At 40.3% G+C, this 22,744-nt stretch overlaps 1 protein-coding gene across 7 annotated transcripts in view; it reads right to left on the bottom strand.

Moving 5' to 3' along the window:
* Positions 1 to 22,744, bottom strand: part of ZNF365 (zinc finger protein 365) — a 128,150-nt gene that overhangs the window by 96,192 nt on the left and 9,214 nt on the right. For 4 of the 7 annotated variants that reach the window (XR_005986967.1, XM_041750268.1, XM_041750272.1 and 1 more), the window contains exon 3: positions 17,640 to 17,820. Coding sequence is in view for 6 of the 7 variants with exons in the window: in XM_041750268.1 (XP_041606202.1) it covers positions 17,640 to 17,820 (181 nt within the window). In the remaining variant the exon portion in view is untranslated. Of the gene's footprint in view, positions 1 to 7,143; positions 10,140 to 10,854; positions 10,893 to 17,639; positions 17,821 to 22,744 lie in introns of those variants that run through there. The other 3 variants (XM_041750267.1, XM_041750273.1, XM_041750270.1) reach the window with 3 other exon arrangements.

Consider the following 22,744-nt stretch of genomic DNA (forward strand, 5'->3'; position numbering starts at 1 on the left):
GAGACAACGATTAGATCCTGTAAACAGTAAACACACCACCAAGCATTCAATTGGAAACCCTGAAGGACAACACCTCAATAACAAACCAGAGGTATGCTAAATCTTACCAATACTAAAAATCAGTCTCAACTCAGCTCAGTATCTGATTATCTTAAGATAATTAGTCACAATTTCATTTGCCTAGCAGAGGAAAAAATGAACCCACGTGAAGGAAGAAAAAGTCATTTTGGGGTAGCCCGGGTGGCTAAATGGTTTAGCACTGCCTTCAGCCCAGGGCGTGATCCTGGAGACCTGGGATCAAGTCCCACGTCGGGCTCTCTGCATGGAGCCTGCTTCTCCCTCTGCCTGTGTCTCTGCCTCTCTTTCTCTCTGTGTCTATCATGAATAAATAAAATCTTAAAAAAAAAAGAAGTCATTTGGAGGTACATAATTTTTATATACAGTGACCAGCATTCAAAGAAAAATTTCTAGACATGATGTGTGTGAGTCAGGACCATATTATGAAAACCACAAGAAAAAATATTCAGTAGAAATAGCACCACAGGTGATACAGATACTGCATTTAGTAGACAAGGACTTTAAAATAACTGTGATTAATATGTCCAAGAATATATAGAAAATATTTTTTTCAGAGAAAATAAATGTTAAAATGGAGAATTTTTCAGAGAATTTTATTTTTTTATTTTTTATTTTTTATTTTGAGAATTTTAATCTCTAAAAAGGATCCAATGAAAACTTTAGAATTTTAAAATACATATGATATTTTGTTTAGTAGAGATTAGACACAGAAGACAGGATCAATGAACTGGAAGAATGACCAATAAAAAAACATCCAAACTGAAGCATAGAGCAAATAGGAATGGAAAATAATAGAAAAACCACAAGAGATATGTGGGACACAGCAAAAAGTATTAATACATATAATATGAAACCCTAGGACAGGAGAAAATGAGGTAGAAATACTCAAAGATATAAAAGCCAAGAATTTTCCTAATTTGAAAAATGATATCAACACACAAAATCATGACATTCTGGCACAGATTCAAGAATAAACCATAAGCAACATAAATATAAAGAAAACCATACTGAGGCACATCATAAAGCTGCTTTATTTTTTTTTTAAGACTTTATTTATTTATTCATGAGAGACACAGAGAGAGGCAGAGACACAGGCAGAGGGAAAAGGAGAAGCAGGCTCCAAGCAAGGAGCCAGATCAGGAATTCCAGGATCATGCCCTGGGCTGAAAGTAGATGCTCAACCACTGAGCTCAGCATCCCAATAAAACTACTTTAAACCAAGAGCAAGTCAAGGGAAAGAATCTAGGTACATAGCAAAGGCCAGAAACTAGGAAAGGCTGTCTGAACAACAAAAAAAGATGATTACCTGGAAGCTCCACTGGGTGGTACACTTAGCAGACTATTTCAGAGATGAAGGTGAAAGCTCTTGAGAACAGGACAGGATAACCTTGAGCTTTACTCTTAGTTCACTTATGTTAAGAAGCCTAAAAACCATGATAAAATCCCGAGCAAGTTTCACACTAATTAATTTGAGTCACAACCAGTTTTCTATTATATCCAATAAATTAATTTATATAACGTATTGTTTGAGAAACACTTTAAGTTTCAGGAAGTGTTTGCTATTTGCTGGGTATCCTAAAGATCGAGGACTACTATCCCTGTTTCTCTCAGGAGTCCAGTCTTGGAAAATCTAGGCTAAAGAAGGGAAGATCTAGAGTATAGGAGTATTGCCTAGGGGGCACTTTCTCTCCTTCTCTCTCTTTATAAGTGTAAATCAGAAATTCGAATAAGGGATGGTGAGAAGTGGGCCAGTAATTGCATATTAAATGGCTCTCCACGTATTTCTATACCCCTAATTAAGAGCTACTTCTCTATATGGATGCAAATGAATCATCCAGGAATCCTATTAAAATGCAGATTCCATTCAATAGTTCTGGGGAGGGACCTGGGATTCTGTATTTCTAACAAACTGCTAAGTGATGCCCGTCCACAGATGATTTTAAGAAACAAGGTTTTAGGTAAATTCAAAAATAACCTAAAAATAGGCCACTCCAGCTGTTAACTGTGAGCAGTTTTAAGATAGAGTATTTGAAGTTCTCCTAAGGAGAGAGAGGGGTGCCCAGTGGTTGTACTTTCGAAGTGTTTCCTAAAGTATATTCTGAACACTAACTACTTTTGTAGTTGCAAAAGATGTTACTGTGTGCATTCTAGAACTAAACAGATCCATGGTCAGATAAGTTTGGGAAGCATTTGTTTACTTTTCTCCCCTCTAGGAGATTCACAATGCACATTTGCATTTTAATGATTCTGGACTACTTGCAGTAGGGAAATGTGTTTAACCTGCTAACTCATTTATTTAACTATTAACATTCTGAGAAACAGGTGTTCCATGGAACAAACTTTGGGAAATGTAGCCATACACTACAGTAGTAGTTTTCAGACTGTGGTCTGTATTGGAATTAGCCAGAGAGCTGACACAGATGTCACAGCTTGCTGAAGCAGGACAGGTCCTAAGCCTTTGTATTTTCACCAAATTCCCGAGGTGATCATAATTCCCACGAATGTTTGAGAATCACTGCTATAGAGTAATCTCAGAAGAATTTGTGGGGACCCCTGGGTGGCTCAGCGGTTTAGTGCCTGCCTTCATTCTGCCGGGAGCATGATCCTGGAGACCCGGGATCGAGTCCCACATTGGGTTGCCTGCATGGAGCCTGCTTCTCCCTCTGCCTGTGTCTCTGCCTCTCTCTCTCTGCCTCTCATGAATGAATAAATTTTAAAAAATCTTTTTTTTTTAAAGAAGAATTTGTTACCATCTGGGGACACGGAGCTACCTGTGAGCTCAGCTTCCATCTTGCAGAAACCTAGGCTATCCGGGGGAAGACCAGTATCAGCTATGAACTACTGTCATCTGAGAAAGAACATTCAGACCATATGAAGCACCCAAAGATTCCTCTCTCTCTATTCCACATACTGGAGGGAGTCTTCCAAGTCTCTTTTCCTATTTTGTAATAGGAAAACAGAGAGGGAGCTACTCCTTAGCTCTGCTCTAGATCAGATCTCCTAAAAAGAGTTCTCTCTAGAACCAACTCATTTGTTCATTGAACAAATCTTCGTCAATCAGGATCTGGTTGTATTCAGTGAAAAAGACAGGCAAGGCACTTCCATGAGGCAGGGGCAGCGGGCAGCCATTCAACAAGTAAACAAATAATTTCAGATAGTAATCCATGTCATGAAGAAGATAAATAGTGTCACAGGGGAGAATGACTGAATCAGGGATTCTGTTTACATACTGTGGTCCTGGAAGACTGCAAAAGCCCTAAGGCCAGTCAGGGTAATGTGGACACCATTCCAGAGGCTGACAGTGACTGAGATTGGCCTTGATGGTTCAGAAAACTTCACCAGTCACTTCGAATATATGTGGTCAGGAGGCAGCCTATATCCCTCGTATGTACTACAGTGATTGGCTTATACAGAGGCCCAATGAATAAGGTGAAATGGCTGGTTGGATGGATGCATTCCTAGATGTGTAGTTAATTCTAGTGATTTCGCAGACAGGCAAACGTGGCTTGTATATTACACAAGTGAAACAAAATTATTTCCCAGGTCTCACTGGTCCTCGTGCCTTCTACCCCTATGACTCTGCTCAGACTTCCTAAAATGCTCTCCTTTCTTCTGTCACTCCTGATCTGACTCATCCTTCAGATGCCACTTCCTCTTTGATCCTCCCCAGCTAGAAGAAAATGTACGTTCTCACTGTTCTTTCCTTTTTCTCTTTTCTTTCTTTTTTTCTTTTAACATATCTGACGGCACTGATGCTCACATACTCTGCAAACACTCATTACTGAAGACCCACTCTGTACCAGGTACTGCACTTGGCACTGGGGACATACTGGGGATAAAAGATGTAGACATGGCCTCTTGTTCATGGAATGACGAACTAGGGAAGGAGGCAGGTGTGAGTCAAGGAATCACATTATTAGGTCTAAAGAGGCACCTGGGATTAGTCCTACTGGGGAAAGGTACGTGGTGTTTTAAGAGTTACAAGACTGCCTTGGGGAAGTGACAATTCACCTGGAATCTGAAGGCTGAGTAGAAATTAACCAGGTGGAGAAGAAAAAGAGCATTCCAGGCAGAGGGCATAATCTGCTATAACAGCTGTGTAGGGGGAGGGCAGGGTATCTGAGGGCTCTGGAAGGAAGCCAGTGGCGGGTGAGGGGCAAGTCAGCACTGAGGAGGAACTAGAGGAAATAGGAGAGGGAGGCCAGAGTCAGAGCACAAAGGCAAGCTTGGGGCATTGTTCTGCATCCCCACTCATTTGCCATCCCCCTACCTCAAACTTCTTTGTGTTTATGCTAGGGTGTCCCTCCCCAGTAGAAATCCGGTTCCCTCCATTAGCCCTGTGTTTAGGATTATATAAAAAATTTCAGCTATGCTGTCAAGTTACAGGTAGATTTAAATAGGGATAAAATCAAAAGAGTGCATTGTTGAGAATGAGGGAAATGGACACCCTTGCCTTGAACAAAGACAAGGGATTGAGATATATAAAATCACCTATTTCTGTGATATACCCAGTAAGGTAAATGTAGTGCCCCTCTCTCATCAGTCTGCAAACTACCAATTTGAAGTGTCTAAAAATGTGGGCTGTAAACTCTGACAGATCTGAAACTGTAATTTCTTGCCAAGCTGGGCTGGCTCTGTTACAAGGAGGATATCAAGAATTTACAAAGTGGTGATATTTATATCCCCCCACAGCAGCTTGCATTAAAGAGGTGCAATCGTTGATAATAAATATTAAACTGAATTTTAGGACATTGGGAAACATTGTGTGATCAACAAATGCACAGACTTAGGGCCATTTTCTGGGACTCTTTCAAGGAGATGGCACAATGTAGTGAAAAGAACACGGGATGAGATTCGGGAAGATGGTATTCTGGGTATCACTCTGGCTTTGTCATGAAGGAGCTCTTGGGCCCTGGACAACATTTTCCAACAATTACAAGCCCCACCTTCATTTATGTAAAATATGGTGAAGTCACAGTCTTAAGAGGCGAAAGTCAAGTATCATTAAAACCACCTGAAAAATGCTTGAGGAAGGCAGCACGATAATGGAGCCTGATATACTACATGTTATCTCTTACTAATTCCCTCCCAACCCCAACATTGGACAGCATCACTGTTGACTCAACTGAACACTAGATGAAGGGCTGGCTTGCATTCAGGGGCTCTGTTGTAACCAAAAAAAGCATACCTTCTCTTTAAACACTAAAACCACATTCAGTGAGGTGAGATGCTTCTCAAGAAGCTCATGGTTCCCATTGAAGGAAGAATGCCAAGTGTCTATTTCCCATTTTCCCTGTTTCTGCATGTGCTAAAAGGAGAAAATGATACCTCCTCATCCCTACCCACTTCAAAAGCATTCTATGAGGTTAGCTGTGGAAACAAGTCACCGGAGATTTCACAAAGTCCAAGTCAGTGAAGGAAAATTTCCAAAATCAGTTTGTCACATCAATATTGTTTGACACAGCCAACATTTTCAATAATAGAGTTTCAGCACATATGATAGAACCCCAGGGCTCAGTGTTCTTTGAGGAATCCAGTCTGATTCCCTACCAAAGCTGAATCCCATCAACCACAAAGTGATGGGAAGCTCACTTTTCAAAAGGTGACCTACTTTGTGTTGCACTTATTTTTCATTCAATGACTTAATGTCTGCTCTTGTAGAACTTTCACTGATTTTAGTAGTGCCTTGTGTAACTACACGAAATAAATATTCTTACATGTGGCAGCACTTCAGATATTCAGGGATAGCAATCATGTCTCCTCTTCCCAAAGGACAGGGTTACCAAAACTCTCATTCAACATCCCCAACACCTGCCTCCCTATATACAAAACTTATCAGTGTCCCCACTACAGTGTGGGCAGTAGAGCTAGGCCTGCCTATATGTGAGTTTCCTCTAAGAGAAAAACTTGCTTCTTGGAATGGCTTAAAATGTCTTAAAATAATGGCTACAAATGCAGAGTAAACACATCATAGCACTACACAGTAAAGATCCTTTTTTCTTTTTAAATAAAGAGTGAGGGTGTGTGTGTCGGGGAGAAGGGGAGAGGGAAGGGGAGAGAGAGAATCTCAGGCCGACTTCGCTGATGAGCGCAGAGCCTGACATGGGGCCCTGTCTCACAACCCTGAGATCAACACCTGAGTCAAAATCAAAAGTTGGATGCTCAACTGACTGTGCTACCCAGGCATCCTAAAGATCTTTTTCTTAAATGAAAATTTCAGATGTGTCCATTTTATTGATATAGAGCATGGACAGAAAGGAATGAAAAAAAGTTCACCACTTTAATTCCATACACATAAGAAAAATCCAGTTTCTAAAGCATTCCCTCATTTAAATTTTGAAGTTGTTCCAGGGCTTGCATTTGGGCCTGCATGTATGCCATCCTGGAATTCATTTTTTAAGGATTCAGCCTAAAAAGAATCAAGATACTGGGATTTATTTATGTTTTCTAATGCCCAGAGATAATTGAGAATGTTACACTTATTTTTCAAGAATATTATAACCTGGTGAATCCAGCAACTTTAACAGGAGTACGTGTAAGAACAGATATCTCCCTAAAAGCTCTAAATGGTCCTAAACAAAAGGCATCCCCCAAATTTTCCTAATTCCATGGTTGAGTAATCTACCAGTGATACACAGTATTTCTCTCCATTATCTATTGTAATCACTCTCTGGGTCTTGCAATGACTGACATGTATAGCCTATATAAGCTGGGATATACACTGTGAAATCTGTTCATGGTTTTTGCTAAGAGTTGCCAAGTTTAAAAATAGAGTGTAGGAAAATTACTCATAGTGTGGAGGAAGATGGGAGAAAAGCACCAAATGGGCTTTTAATGAGGACTTCTCAGTGTGAACATATGTAAAAAGAACTTTTAGATATAGGCATTGTGATAAATAAAAATGATCATGCTAAGTTCTCAAGAAAGATTATAGGTACAAGGGCATGCTGATTTTATGTAGAGTGAACAGCTTATTCACGATAAACCATTTTGTTTCCTGTTAATGGACCGGCACACTTGGCTCCCCGGAAACATTTAAACTGGACAAAACATACCAACACATTATTCATAAATATAGCTTTATTATTATAATATTTATTTCATAATCTAAAAACTTTTTCTTTTCAATTCTGGGAAAAGAACATTCCAACTTCCATACAACTGATCTACCCTGCAGAATGCTGGAAAACAGTGTCTAAGCAACCTGAATTTTGCAAATGAAAATCTATAACCTAGTTTGGGAAGAAAGAATGAAAGACCAGTTCAAAGAAAGATTCCTTCCTTACAAAACAAATAATAAAATTAGATCCATTCTTCAGTTTAGCCTTGAACATGTTTTCCCAGAAACTTTGGTAATTTCTTCAAAAATCAACTCGCAGGCTGACTGCCCATGTGGACAAAAAATATATATATATATATATTTAAAAATAAGACCCAAGTGGGACATGGTACATGGCTCAGGCCATGGCATGTAAGTGGAATATCCCTTAGAGTGAGCCAGCTCCCATGTTTCAACAGCAAATTTATGTCTCTAAGGAAGATACATTTCCTCATATGAAGGTGAGAATACATTTCCTTATATGAAGGTGAGAATTTAGTTGGAATTAAAAAGAACTTTTTAATATAGTAACTCTTAAAATCATTTGTCTTGGGTAATGTACATAGAGTAGATATGACATTATGGTGCTTTCTGAAGATCACGGAGTACCACTGTCAAAGAGGGCTGTCATGCCCTCTAGGCATATTAAATAAAAACTGAAAATGTGGGTTACATTAAATAAAACAAAAAAAAATCTGGCTATACCACCTTTAAAAACAAGTTGTTGTCATTGCACACACATGTTACGGGACAAAGGGCATGCAATACAACTAACAAGTCAATTTTTTAGTATGTAAAAGGCTAGAGTGCAATCATGGTATAAACATCAATAATAAATAACTTTGTAGGAGACTAACTCTCCAAATAAATAATTGTAACATTACAATTTTTACAATGTTAGCCTAAACAGTGATATTCACTTCACAGCAATGTTTTTTCCCCACTTGATAGTTGCCTATACACCATATGAATGGCCCACCCCTGTGAGCCAGATGTCAAAGCGAAGGTCAAAAATCAACATTTTCACTATGATAGGTTCAAAATGTTTGTATAATGATAAGTTACACTTTTCAGTTTACTGGCATTTTAATAACTGCTTAATACCTATTTTTATGCATTGATAATCTGATGCTTATTGCAGTAACAATCATCCTACTAATGTTAATTAAGTTACAGTTTTAATTTTCAAAATAAAAGAATTCAACTTACATGAACTAATGTATATAGTTTAAAAACCACCCACCACAAACACACACCTTTTGCAGGAGTATTTAAAAATAAATTATTAATATACTCAACATATATATTTTGTGTTATATATATGTATACATTTGTGGACATAACTACTCTGTTTTCCAGAAGGATGTCAGCACTTGTAAACTCTACAGAAGACCTGATGATATTGTTAACATTAAAAATAATGGAAATTCATTCTTGAAGAAAATCATAAAGCAGGAGGTTCTTAACAGATGGTTCTTTGTGGAAACAAAGGCTATTTTAGGGAGGGAGAGGAGGACAGTCTCAGACTGTGGATCCCACATGCACCGTTTGTTTCAGAAACTACTTTAGAAAGCAGTGTACAGTGAACACTTCACACACCTGGTTGAAAGGTAAGGATGTATATTTAGTCATCAAAGGGCACAGGAGCAGCGGGAGGTGGAAAAATGAGACCAGCAAGTGGATAGTCATGCCTACAGCCCCTGGAGGCTGTTGCTACTACCAGGGAAGCAGATTTTGGGAAAGGGCTGAGTAACATCTGCCATGTCTCCAGGCTGGCTCATGATACACTAGACGTGCCATCCACCGGTGCTCCAGCCCTGCAGACCTGCAACTGGTGATGGGCGCTGATCAAAGACTTTTAAGATTTTAAGGGCTTTAGGGGGGTTTTCTGCGCCAACCACAGGTAACACTAACAGCCCTGAAGATAGAGGCTGCAGCTCAGTCTTGGGGTGCAGAATGCTCAGCTGAAGGAGAGCAGAGGCGCCCCAAAGCCAGAATAAACATACATCCAGAGAAACAACAAACCTGAATCAAACTAACTAGGAATGAGAACTGAAGTCTAACAAAACGAATCCTGGAAGCAACCCAGACATTGAAAGCTCGATTAACCAGAATACTTGGGGAAACAGGAATCCTTATTTTGGATGCTTTCAAAATAACTGAGGGCAAAGTTAAAAGTTATTACTATTTCACTGCTATTAAGAGAATTTTGTGTTCCCATCCTTTGCCCCACAAGTTAGGGAGCAGCAGACACAGAAGACTTTTCTCCTCGTGTCTGAATCTTGTGTGGTCCCTGCACAGAACCCCAGATGCAGAAACTATTGGAGAGTGGTCAATTTATTTAACAACTTGGGAGCTTTCTTTTACTAAAATTTTGGGAGAAGACTGTTTTCATTTTTTTCCTCAAATCTTTCTATAATCTGCCTCTTGCTTCTAAAAGGAGCCTATAATAAATTTCTGGTTCCCCAAGATTCCCCTTTCAAAAATTCTGGTTAATCCAGGTGCCTGTATAGATGTGAAATAAATGTGTTATGCCCTTCTTTTTCCCAATGTGTCTTACTATGGGATGCATCCAAAAGGGCATTGTTGGCTCCCAGAACAACGTTCTGCAAAGCCCAGCAATGGTAGTCCAGGGCCACGACCCTTTCAGATGATGTTCACAATTGCTGTTGGCTTTTTTTTGGCCACTTTGGGCCTGATGTTGCCTTTCCGGCTAAAGCCCAGAGGCTCCCCTTTCTTCGATGGTCTGCAGAGTTCTCTTGGGGACTCAGCCTGTTCATGAATGGACTTAGCAGGCTGCATGCTGGTTCTGTCATCCTTGGCTTTTCTCAGGTAGCTCCTTCCTTTTGGATGAAAATGGGTCTTGAGATCAACGTGGTTACACACAGGATGTGGGTGCCCTCTACTTCTACAGACAGTTGAGCAGAAGGAGATGAGCAGAAAGAAAGATTTTGTTTAGAACCTTAAAAGAAAAAAAAAAAAAAACCATCCATGGCACAATCACTCCTGCACACTAGAGTGATAATAATGCTGCCAGTATTATACCAATAAAAGTTGGTATTTTTCTTTCAAATAGTCCTGTGGTCTTCCTGAAATGAACTCATGATGCCACATTCCCAGGAGGATATTACTGTTTCTATTACCAGTGACCAAACGGAGACACTGAAAATGTAAGGGACTATCCAAGATAATACATACAGCTGGTCTGTGGAAAGATGAGACTCGAATACAAACCTCTTGACTCTTTAAGTGATTATATGTAGTAGTGGTAGTAGTAGTAGTAGTAGTAGTAGTAGTAGAACAACTATAAAATATGTGATTCCTAGCATAAATTTATACATATATTTATATTATATATACCTAATATAGTATACTACATTAATACTACTACACAGCTATTATGATTACACTACACCCCAATAAGAGAAAGTTCCACTACAAGATACTGTGAAAATACTCCTGCACAACTATCATACTGCCATATACTAATAGACTATTAGCATAGTTAAAAGTTGTATCCACAATTTACAAAATTAGGCACCTGGGCAGGTAAGGTACATTTTCATCTGAGACTCTCAAATCCATTTATAATACAGATATTATATATATAAAACATAACAGGAAAATACATTATGCAAACATTATTAAATGGCCCAAGTATAAAAAGATATACATACAGGCATTTGGGTTTCCTATTTGATGAGATATCTGTAAGCTGAAGGAAAACAAATAAGAAAAAACATTACTTCCCTTGAAGGTTGGATTTGGCTTTAAAAATCTTTCTCACTCGTGTTTAAGAAACCATTCCCATTAAAGGAAGCCAGGGATTGTTATCAGTAGCATGCCCATGGCACCTTCCACCGGGGCCAGGGAACAAGAACATCTCCTGCTCAGCCTCTGCTTCTTCAAGGAGCCTCTGTAGCTCCCTGTTCTGAGATTTCCAAGAAGCCTTTATCAGTAGATCTAAAAAATTTCAAAATGTCAAAGAGCCCTCTAATGGAGCAACATTTAAAGAAACATGTCTTTTAAAACTAGACTGATATGCCATTATTTCTTGATTCATTCAGGCGGCATGTGAAGCTAATTTACTACAGCTGTGGTTGGTCACAGTGTATCAACTAAAGGGAAAATTGGCATAAAATGTTTATTGCCTAAAATACATCATTTCTAAAGTGGGAGCATATGAGGACCAACTCCACAACTGTCCCTGAGGCCATCTATCATTGAGATTACTTTCCACTCCCAATAAAGTATCTGCATGCACTTTTGTGGCTGGGCTCAAATATCATTTGCAGAACAAATTGGTAACTATCATTTTGTGAGCCAGATGTCACCATTCACTTTAGAGGCAAAGCCAGTGAATTCCCAACCTTTTCATTTCCTGACCTCCCTCATGTAGCCTTCACTATAAGAATTGCTGCCACATCAGCAGACAGACCAACAGAAGAAGAGGATGCTAAAGAAAATGTGTAGAAAGGGCCACTCTGGTATTGGGGCCCCATGTGGCCAAGATATGAGTCCTTCTTTATTCAAATAATCAGAGAAACCAGGCTCAGCGTAATGGGGTCACTCTCCCAGGTCTTCTGCCTGCAGCTCGAGCTGGAGTCAGCAGCAAGTCAGAAAGAAGTTTTCCTAAACCAACTTTTGAGGCTCATGTCCTCAGAAAGGCAAGATGAGATAAGCTTTATTGCGGACCCTGTTCCCACTGGCTAGATTCAACAGGAGATGAATAAAGGTGGACAGAAAAAGGCACCTTCCTTATAGAAGGGTCCTGAGGTCATGCAATACACAAAGAACTTGGGACAGATGGCTCAGGCAAACATCAGGCTGGCGGTTTCTGGAAAGCCCAAAGGTACCAGCATTTCCATCATCCCGCCGTGGCCCCACGACCACCAATAAGGGTTTCTCAGCTGGGCTCCCTGAATGGACTTTAGTATGTATATATGTAAACTGTGTTTAAAAAAAAAGTTTAGAGAGTTTTTCTTCCTTTAAAAGTTGCTTTTTATTTTTTTTTAATTTTTAATTTTTAATTTTTATTTATTTATGATAGTCACAGAGAGAGAGAGAGGCAGAGACACAGGCGGAGGGAGAAGCAGGCTCCATGCAGTGGGAGCCTGATGTGGGATTCGATCCCGGGTCTCCAGGATCGCGCCCTGGGCCAAAGGCAGGCGCCAAACCGCTGCGCCACCCAGGGATCCCAAAAGTTGCTTTTTAAAATTATTCCTGCTTTTTGGTCAGCCCAGGTGGTTCAGGGGTTTAGCACTGCCTTCAGCCCAGGGTGTGATCCCAGAGATCCGGGATCGAGTCCCACATCGGGCTCCCTGCATGGAACTGCTTCTCCCACTGCCTGTGTCTCTGCCTCTCTCTCTCTGTGTCTCTCATGAATAAATAAATAAAATCTTTAAAAAGAAAAATAAATAAATAAAATTATTCCTGCTTTTTAAAATTATTCTTAAGGCATAACAATTTTTTTCACTTTATATATGTATATAAGCATAAGGTTTGATGGTGTGTTGCATATGTATATATAATACTCCTTGGAATTTTATGTGAAGTGTGTGTGTGTGTGTGTGTGTGTGTGTGTGTGTTTACATGCATATACATACTTTCCTCCCTGGGGAAAAAGCTAACAATGTTATCAAATGTTCAAAGAGGTCCCCAACTTCCAAAATGCTTTGAGAACCAAAACTTTGGTGCCTTTGAATGTCACTGATTGACCCTGCTGAGACCTCAGGAAATTAGAAGAGTTTACTGTGTATTACTGAAAAGGAAATGTACAAATAAATATGGGTAAAGATGAATCAGAAACCCCACCTATACACCTATATACAGATACCATAACTTGGGCAGGTGTGTATGTCACACACTGGCTAAAATGTTGATCATATAACCACCACAATTAACCCTAAAAACAACCCTAGGAGGTAGGCACTGTCATCCCCATTCTACAGATGTAGAAAGTGAGGCCGAAGAGTTAAGTAGCTGGTTTGATACTGAAATGCTTTACCAGTTTTTGAGCTGGGCTTCAAACCCAAGTTAGCACATTCTAAGTCCGAGCAAGACTTCACTCTGCCCTGTCTCCTTGAAGAGTGTGTGTTTGTGTAAGAGCCAGCATGTTCATACAAAAAAGTTAAATGGAATCCGTGGCTGGATTAGAATTTCTCCAGTGATCCTACAGATCATGAGGCTGGGGTAGGGCGGAGCCTCATGTGCCCTCCACCCTGTGAACACAAGAGGCCACTGTTCCTTCTGGTCCCACAGCCTTAGGCAGATGGAAACCCCTGTCCCCCTTAGCTTACCTCCCTGCCTCTACTTTCTCCTAGTCCAAATACTTTGTATGAGGATAGAGATCAAGAGAGTCCTTAAAGAAGATTCTGGGTTGGAAGAATATAAGTAAGTGCACTGAGAGCCAAAGTGAGTACAAATATGGGGTCTCCAGTTGCTCCAGGGTGGAGACACTGGACACCCAGCCCTCCTTTCACTTCCCCTCTCTGTATTTTAGCAATGCTGTTACTCAACTGCTCGGGCCAAAATCTTGAATTCATTCTTGATTCCTCCCTTTCCTTCACCTGCTAAAACTGAATCCTTCAGCAAGTCCAACTGGTTTAGTTAACGCTATCCCCAGGATCTATCCTGTGCCCACCATTTCTCTCTGCCCCCACTCTCCCCAAGCTGCCATCCCCTGCCACACCATAGAGGCCTTCTAACCTGTCTCTCAGTCCTGCAACCCTCTAGGGTATTCCCCACTCACCAGCCAGAGTGATTTTGCTAAACACAGATCACCTCCAGCTTTCAACCTTCAATGGCTTCCCTCTATGCTCTGCAACCCATTTAAGCTCCTTCTGTGATTCAGAAGCCCTGCCACAATCTAGAGCCTTCCTGCATCTCTGACTTCATCTTGTTACTCGAATGTGCCAAGCTTGTCCCCTCCTAAGCCACTTCCCAATTTTCACTGAGCCGTCGAGGTCTTCTTATGCAGCTCCCAGTCCCAATGTAGCCTCCTCTGCAAGGCTTCTCCTGATCACGGAGGGATAGTGGGTCACTCTCACACATCCTCTTACTTCTTTCTTTACAGGGGTTGAGATCATCCTAGTTATGTGCTGCCTTGTTTCTGGTGGCACTGCCCTTTCTCACTGAGGGCAGGGGCCTCACCCACCCCATTCGCCCTGAGCCCTCAGTACCCAGTCAGGGCTGTGTCCCCAGTAAATACATATGGAATGCATGGCTGCTAGCCCCGATTTAGCAACCTGCAAGAAATGAATGCAACACTTAAAATGAGATTACCCAAGCTGTTTCATAGCCTTCCCTTTGAGCAGTTCCGTGCATGATTCGGGCAGATGGGATATTAGGTCACTTTATGTCTAATTCGACAGCATTTTTCAGAGCATAAAGACAAATATCTGAGTAAGCATGTTACATTTTTAGAAATCAGCCAGGTGAAAAAAGAACACAAATTCTCAAGGGAATTAAGGGGGAAAATACAGATGCCGAAACATCATTGCAGAAAAGGCACTAAATGTGAGGGGGAGTTTTGCTAAGGCATAAAACAATCTTAAAGCTAGAACACACTTTGGAAAGAAGCAACTCATACATCAATCTAGAAATTTCACTGCTGTCTGGAGGTGGTAATAAGAAAAAGAGGGAAGAGGGCAGACAGTGATTCTGCAGTGCAGCCTTAGGGGAGATGAAGAGCCAGCCCAAGCTGAGGATGGCTTCCAAGCTGTCGTAGGCTGCAGCGTGGAGGCTATGGGTCAGAACACCTTGCTCCATATCTTGGGGCACACTGGGGCAAGGAGCTCTCCTGGGAAGGGCTGAGGATCCAGAAGCTAGGGCTTCTCAGGGCTCTGTGCCCTCACTAAGCTGGGCCAAGTCAGTCAACAAAGCAATGATTCCAAGCTTTTCCTGCTAAAAGATCTAAGTTCTTCTGTCTGTGGACAGCCACAGCAACCCTGGGAGGCCAGACTTTGCGCTTGCATTACATCAAAGATACTGTTTCCAATTTCACAGATGCATCTATACTATTAAGATTAAAGAGATGAAGGATAAGGGAGTAGTGGTCTGAGGGTCTGTAGACTACCTGGTCACGTGCGATGCTATGGTCCAAAGAGGAGCTTGGAGGACTTCCATGAACACGGGGAAAATGTGTCTCCACTCAATCCTTTCAAAAACAATGTGCCTCGTTTTCAGTCTTCTCAGGGCGATGTATCCTCCCGACAACAGTCATATAGTCCATCTCATGTGGCGTGACTGTGTCCTACTTACAGACAGCTCTCACTTCTACATTCCCCACAATCATCTTAACTGCATTGTACTTTATTTCAATTAGTCCATTCTTCCTCAGGTAGATCACGTCTGATGAAGGCAGATCGTGTCACCTTTGGGACACAGGAAGCATAAACATATGGACTAATTTCCTGCTGTATATGTATATATGGATGTATGTGTACATGTGTGTCTGTTTATCTATGTCTCTATATGTATACTTGTGTGCGCTGCGTGTGTTCAGGCACACACACATATAACCTCGTATATACACAGCTGACTAGAAGAGCGGAGAACTGTCCAACTTTTGACGGTGTGTACCATCTGGTGAAAATAATCATTGGCAATGTCTCTTAAAAGATGCTTAATTTTCAAGCTGGAAAAATAAGCTGAGCAGAGGAAAACAAGCACAGAAATATAAATAAGAGAGAATGAATATGCTGCTTCTCTTCATCCTTGCCTTCCACTGCTTTCTCCCTTTCTTTAAGATCCTCTTGGCTTGGTACAGTAGAATTTTACCCATTTCTTAGCTCTGGGTTATCTGTAAGCCTAAAACTTAATAATGCTACACTTTTATAATTCTTAACCAAATCAGGTGATGATCAGAGAATTTAGGAGGCCAAGATCCTAGCGAGCATCTAGTCCAACTGCTTCATTTTATAGAAGAATTATAGGCCCAGGAAGACAAGGAGTAGGGTTGGAATGATCTGGAAGCCAGGCCTTTTCACCTCACATCTAGGCTCCATGATCTAATGCCACACTCCCTGCTGATAGAGAGCAGGGTGGGAAGAAGGCAGAAAGGAATTCAGAGTATCCCTCTAGCCATAGTTAGTTATGACTGGACTCACAGTTTCCCAAGGAGATGAGAGAAAAATCGAGGAAGGAAGTATAAGCTCCCTCTGTGGAGACCACGAACACCAAGAGGAAAATAATAAACATGTCACTGTGGCTGAAACTGCTTTGATTACAGTTACTGGAACCTCACAGAGGTAACAAACTTACTTCTTTCCAGTATACTTTTGTTCCTGACTGGAAAGTTCTAGAGTTCCTGCTGCCACACTGCGCTGAGTGTACATTACAGTACAGTTATATAACACTTCTTCTTCCCTCCCTCCCCATTTTTTTCCTGTTGTCTATCTGTCCCTCCCACCTTCCTTCCTTTATCCGCCTGCTTTTCATCTCATTCTTTCTTTTTTAATCTTGTTTCCGTTCAATCTTGGCTTCCAGAATGCTCAAACTAAACGTTTTAATCAACCAGTAGCAATTTTACCAACATTTTGGCTAGCATAAATGTTTCCTATTTTTCTTTTCCTTATGTGTACAGTCCATTTGGGGGGGAAGTAAAAGAATCATTTTAGAATCTTTTGGGGAAGGGCTAAGCATAAGTAAAGTTGAAGAGATCATGAAAATGTTAAAAATAAACCACTGTGGGGTTTCAAAAATCCTTTCTTTGGCTTTGTTGCTGATATCAAAAAAATTGTTTGGAGGGTTCATCTCCCTCATTTGGGCGTGGTTATTTGTATCTCTCCCCACCCCCAAAGAGACCAGGGAATCTTGATCAAGCTACTTAGTAGCATCTGGACCTTCAGCCATATTCATGGTTCTTATCTGGACTCTCGGTTTCTTAGGTCTCTGAAGTAACATATATAATTGTATACAAAAATGTATTATAGAACTGCCACCTGTGAAATTTTCTAAGAATTTCTGAAAATCTACTTAAAGAATGTTTCACCTATAAAGTCTATCACATAGTGCCATCCTTCCCCTTAAGGAAAAAAAGAGGTACGTGGTTAGATTTTGCTGTTACAAGGAAAGGCCAAAGCTTTCTTAAGATTCTCCTGAAGAGCTCCAGAACAGGCTAATACCTTCCAATCTACTTGGGCACCCAGGTCGAGACCGATGAGTTCTTTGGCCACTTCCTACACTGTTAATCTATAATATAAAACTATCTCTACCTATCCATCTTGGTGTGGAGTGGCAGGGCGAAGACAACTGTGCATCGTGGATTTTGCTTATTTCCCGTGTCCTGGATTCACCTGCATCACTTCATACCACAGGCATGGCCGGTGCTGTGCTTTCAAATGAGGTCTAGAAGGTTCCTGCAAGTCACTCCCCAGCTCCCCTTTCCTGGGTCCTTGACCCCGTCCGTCTCATCCTACCCAAGGCCTGCACGCCTGGTGGCTGGGCCTGCATGACTTACCATGTGCTCACTGATGTCTCGACAGAGGCCGGCGGACTGCTGGCTCTGATAGTACTCTAACTGCTTTTCCGCCAGTTCTACCCGTTGCAACAGATTCTCAATAAAGTCCTGGAGCCGAGCTTTCCCTTGAACCTCCTTCTCAGCTGCTGCTTCCAGGAAATGGTTGAATGTAACAACTTCTCTGCAAGGCAAAAATGTCAGAACACAAGGTGGAGAAATCAGGCATTCATTAATTTGACACATATTTATTGAGTGCTTACTACATGTGGGGCACTGTCCTTGGCTGGGCCCTCGCAGCATTGGCGAAAGACATGAAGTTACATTGTAATGATTTCATTTGGAGGTTACATTTCGGGAGAGTCAGTCATTATCAAGTACAGAAATAAATATCTATGTCAGTGGTGATAAGCACTAAGGAAAAAACTGAAATTGGGTGCAAGAGAACAGAACTGGTAACAGAGGAAGGGAAAGTGTGAACGGTGTTTTAGAAAGAGGTCAGGGGCAACCTTCAGGATGGAGAAACGTGAACAGATTTCTGCTGGAAGGAGGCAAGGAATAAGCCAGGCAGATTCCTGGATAGAGCAAGCCAGGCCTTCGGGGGACACACCGATGGTGGGATGCGTGGTTGGAGCACGGCAGGCAAGAGGAGGATGGTAGGTGGGGGCGTGCGGCCACCCCAGATTTTCTTACAAATGACATGGGAAACCTTTGGCCGCTTTTGAGAAAAGTTCTGACTTTCATTTCAAAAGTCTAGCTGTTGGGTGAGAAGAGAGCACAGGGAGGGAAAGTATGGAAACAAAGGCCATGCTGAGCACTGAAGGGCATAAAATGAGTCACCTTGTCCAACTGTGTCTTTTTGAGCTAAAAGTGAAACAGCCCAAGAAATGCCATCCTGAGGTAGACCTCGGGTCTGTGGGAAAGCTATTTTTGCTGAAAGAGGAGAATCAATGTGCAGGCGATCCTTCCCCCCCAAAAAAGTTGAGCAGAATACCTCAAACAATATGCCTTTACCTACATAATTCATTCTGACTCACAAATCCAGACATTTTAATCACTGTATTAGAATTTTATATCTTGTTATTCCTAACGCACATATGAAAATAATACTTTCCCAATTTATAATGAAAGCAACTCTTTATAAAAATTTAAATACATTAGAAATATTAAGAAGAAAATACCATCTGAAACCCCATTATCCTGAGACTACCATCTGTAACAGTTTGGTAGCCATTCTCATGAGCAACTCTACAAACACACACATATGCACAGGTGCTTGCCCTTTTTCTCAGGCCAAGCATCAGGTCATCAGCATGACCTATCATCACAACTCTGCATCCAGTTCTCAATAAGAAATTATGAAGATCCTTTCAGCCTTTCCCTTTGTATGTTTCGCCATGCCCACCCGGGGTAATGAATTCCATCATTTTACTACCTGGTGGATATAGTGTTCCTTTTATAGGTCTTCAGAATCTCTCTTGATCGTCAAGGAGCACTCCCTGCTTTTTCTGGCCATGTTCAACTTACAAGATTGTCTTAGAAATCTTAGAACCAAGATTCTAAGGACTGCTCATTGTCCTCGCAGACTCTTTCATTTCAGATTAAGAAATCCTATTTTTAAAAAATCTAACCTGGGACACCTGGGTGGCTCAGTGGCTAAGCATCTGCCTTCGGCTCAGGTTGTGATCCTGGGGTCCTGGGATTGAGTCCTGCAACAGGCTCCCTCTGCCTATGTCTCTTGTCTCTCTGTGTCTCTCATGAATAAATAAATAAAATGTTAAAAAAAAAAATCTAACCTCATGCAGTTGTTCTAGATAGTTGATGAAATCCATTGCCTTCTGTGTACCTTCCACTTAGCTCTATAATTTCTGGAGAGCAGAACTTCAGGTAAGTCTGACTCATGAAATTTTGCAAAAGGTTTCCGTAAAATATCTGGTAGTAGTTTCCAGCTCCTTTTTTCTACACAACTAGTCAGTGACTCACTTTTACAATTAGTTGTGATTTTTTTTCTCTCACAAATGTCACACTTGGCTATACTGAAACTTTTCAGACACTTCCTACAGAGTCAAAAGTCTCTGCAAAACCTTGGAAAATTATATATTTATAAAAATAGAAAAGAGACTGGTTCTGACATGATTCATTACAGATTGCTTATTATACTAGCCCCTTTTTTTTCTAGTTTCCTTTCCAGGATCAAACCTAAACCCCAATCCCATAATAATTCTATTCCTTCTCAGTAGCTAAGAAATATTCACATAAAAGAAATGAATCCTTTTGGAAAGCAGTTTTTCTCCCTTCATCAAGTCTCAAGTTTATTTCCAGATGTTTCCGTATGAGCCCTAAGTGGAAGACATGCACTTTCCAAACTGTTGAAGCCACAGACACCAGCCAATTTTCAAGCTCTATCATCATCCAGCTTTGATCTGCCTCCTAAGTAACTTTAAATAAGAGCAAAATAATGGAGAGTTCATCCGGGTGCTACATCCAGCATGCTACATGCTACATCCACTCATGGCTCTGAGGAACAGTTGATTTCCTTTAAAAAACAGACCTTGGCTATTTTTAGAATATGGCTATTCCTTCCTCTTCTTGACATTAAGGCTCCCATCCATTCAGAATTAAGTCCACTGTAGAGACTTTGTAGGTGATATTTAGGATACCTGAATCATGACACAAGTCTCCAAACTGTACATATAGGGAAAATAACAAAACCGATAACCCTCTCCCCTACCCAAAAGAAAAACAGAGAAAAAGAGCTCATGTATTTTTTCAATTCATTTTGGTTTATAATATTTACTATATTATAAACATTTTACATTTATTTGGGGAAACATAAAAATTGGCTTATTAAAATATCTAAAACTGAGCAAGGGCCAAATCAGCTTTTTTGTTCTCTGCTCTAAACCCATCACTCAATATAATACATGACATGTAATGTTAAATACATATTTCTTGTAATGAATATTTTCAAAGGACAAGGAACAAACAAAAAATGACTCATAATCCCAATACCCAGAGGTAACTACTATCAACATCCTAGTATATTTTTCCAGTCTTTTTTTTTTTTTTTTCTATGCATATTTACTATTTGGGGGCTCTCAGGCTGTAAGCTTAGAATGTAAAACAGCAATATTTGACAGCTTAATCCCACAGGATTAACATCTCAAAAGCAAGAAAACAAATCTTGAGTACAGTACAGTTTATGACTGTGGCTATATTTTTAAATCATGTAATGTTCTGCTACTGGTTCTATATAAAACTTTTGCAAATGAACATTAATGCTCCTAGCTGATTCTGGAGTGTTATGTCATGTTGTAGAAGAGAAGCATCTCTTTCTAACCTCTCTCTCATCCAATTACCTTGTGCCCTGAAGCTGAGAAGTTAACACCCTTTGCATTTTTCAACCAACCTGGCGTCAATACTAACTTAATTTCAGTTTATGAGTGTTTCACATCAACTAAAAAAAGAAAGAAAAAGAAAAGACAGTTAAAACAAGCCTGATGATTTAATTTTAAATAAGATGTTATACAAGACAACAGCTAGAGGACTGCCTCATGCTGAGAATATGTTTGGGTGTCTGTATTATATAAAAACAGTAACAAAACCCAGTGACTAATTATGGACTAGCATGTGTATACAACTTCAGATTCCCCTTTCACATCCTGTTCAATCTGGGCTGACAATATCCAGAAACACCTCATATTTCCCCCAAGGAATCGTGGGAATTTCCTGAATGAAAGAGAGCGAGGTTTGACCACTTTACATTTATAATCTCTTGGATAATTAGACCAAACAGTAAAATATCCATTCAAAGGGTAAGACAGACCAATAGATTTCAATATAAGGGAGAACAAGATATTGACTGACAGGATTTCAGATTGCAATCTCCATGATTCTTGGAGAAACTACCAATTGTCAACTTTTGACATAGTATCTAAGCAGAATATCTTCTGTTCTCTAAAAAAAAACTATTAAAGCACCCCTCCCTTTTCTTACTACATATGTATATATGTATATACATATTTTTGCAACACACTAAATGCAAAGTAACAAGGTCCAGCTGCCTTCTATTTAAATCCAATATTAAAAATATTTGCAAAACTTATAAAACCATGTGACTCTTTTAGCTAAATTGTTTTTGGGAAAATAGTTATTTTTCATAGAAATATATTATTTATATTGACAAGTAACAGATTTCTTATTGCTATTTTTAAATAAATTACTCATTGTTTTTTATAAGTTTTGATTTCTAACACAGTAAATGTTGGTAGACAAAACTCATGCAAACAACAACTCTTGGAGGCCCTCAGATTATTTTTTTAGCGACATAAGGAGAAGTGGGGTCAACAAGTTTGAGAAGTGCTGCCAGGCTGCGTACAAATTATTATCCTGAACCTCAGAACTCGCGAGAGGGGTGGACAATGAGGGCTGGAACCCCAGTAAGATGTAGTCACCGTCCACACGTTTATTTGTTTCACTATTTGGTAACTCAACAAACATTTATTGAATTAGCTTAGGTACTGGGCTTGGTGTTGGGACACTCAGGAATCCATGGCTGTCCTCATGAAGCTTACTGCTTAACCCAGGGTCAGCCCACTTTTTCTGTAAAGGACCAGGTAGTATATTTTGGGCTCTGCAGGCCATATGATCTCAACTCTGCCTAATGCAAAGGAACCATAGAAGCTGTGTAACAATAAAACTTTATGGACACTGAAAATTGAATTTCATGTACTATCCATATATTGTGAATTATTATTTTTCCTTTGAATTTTTTTCAGGTTAAAAATGCTTAGCTCACAAGCTCCTCAAAAACAGACAGCAGGCTGGATCAGGCTGGTGGTGCGCTAAGTTGATAGAGTGGGAGAAGCAAACATTAAAAGAAACAAATGCTGCAATAAATATGTAATTACAAAGCTGAGCTGAATGACTAAAAGAAAGAATAATATAATGTCATCAGAGAGAAGAGGAAGAGACTTGTGTGGTTTTATTTTAGGTTCTCAACCCTGTGACTTAGAATACAGGGGGAAGACTGAAGGGCCAGATGGAAGAAAAGACAGCCTGAGTGAAATCCCATAAGGCTGTGGTGAAAACCAGCTTTGGGGAAACGG

Source organism: Vulpes lagopus, chromosome 3 (genome assembly GCF_018345385.1).
Source record: "Vulpes lagopus strain Blue_001 chromosome 3, ASM1834538v1, whole genome shotgun sequence".
Lineage (NCBI taxonomy): Eukaryota > Metazoa > Chordata > Mammalia > Carnivora > Canidae > Vulpes > Vulpes lagopus.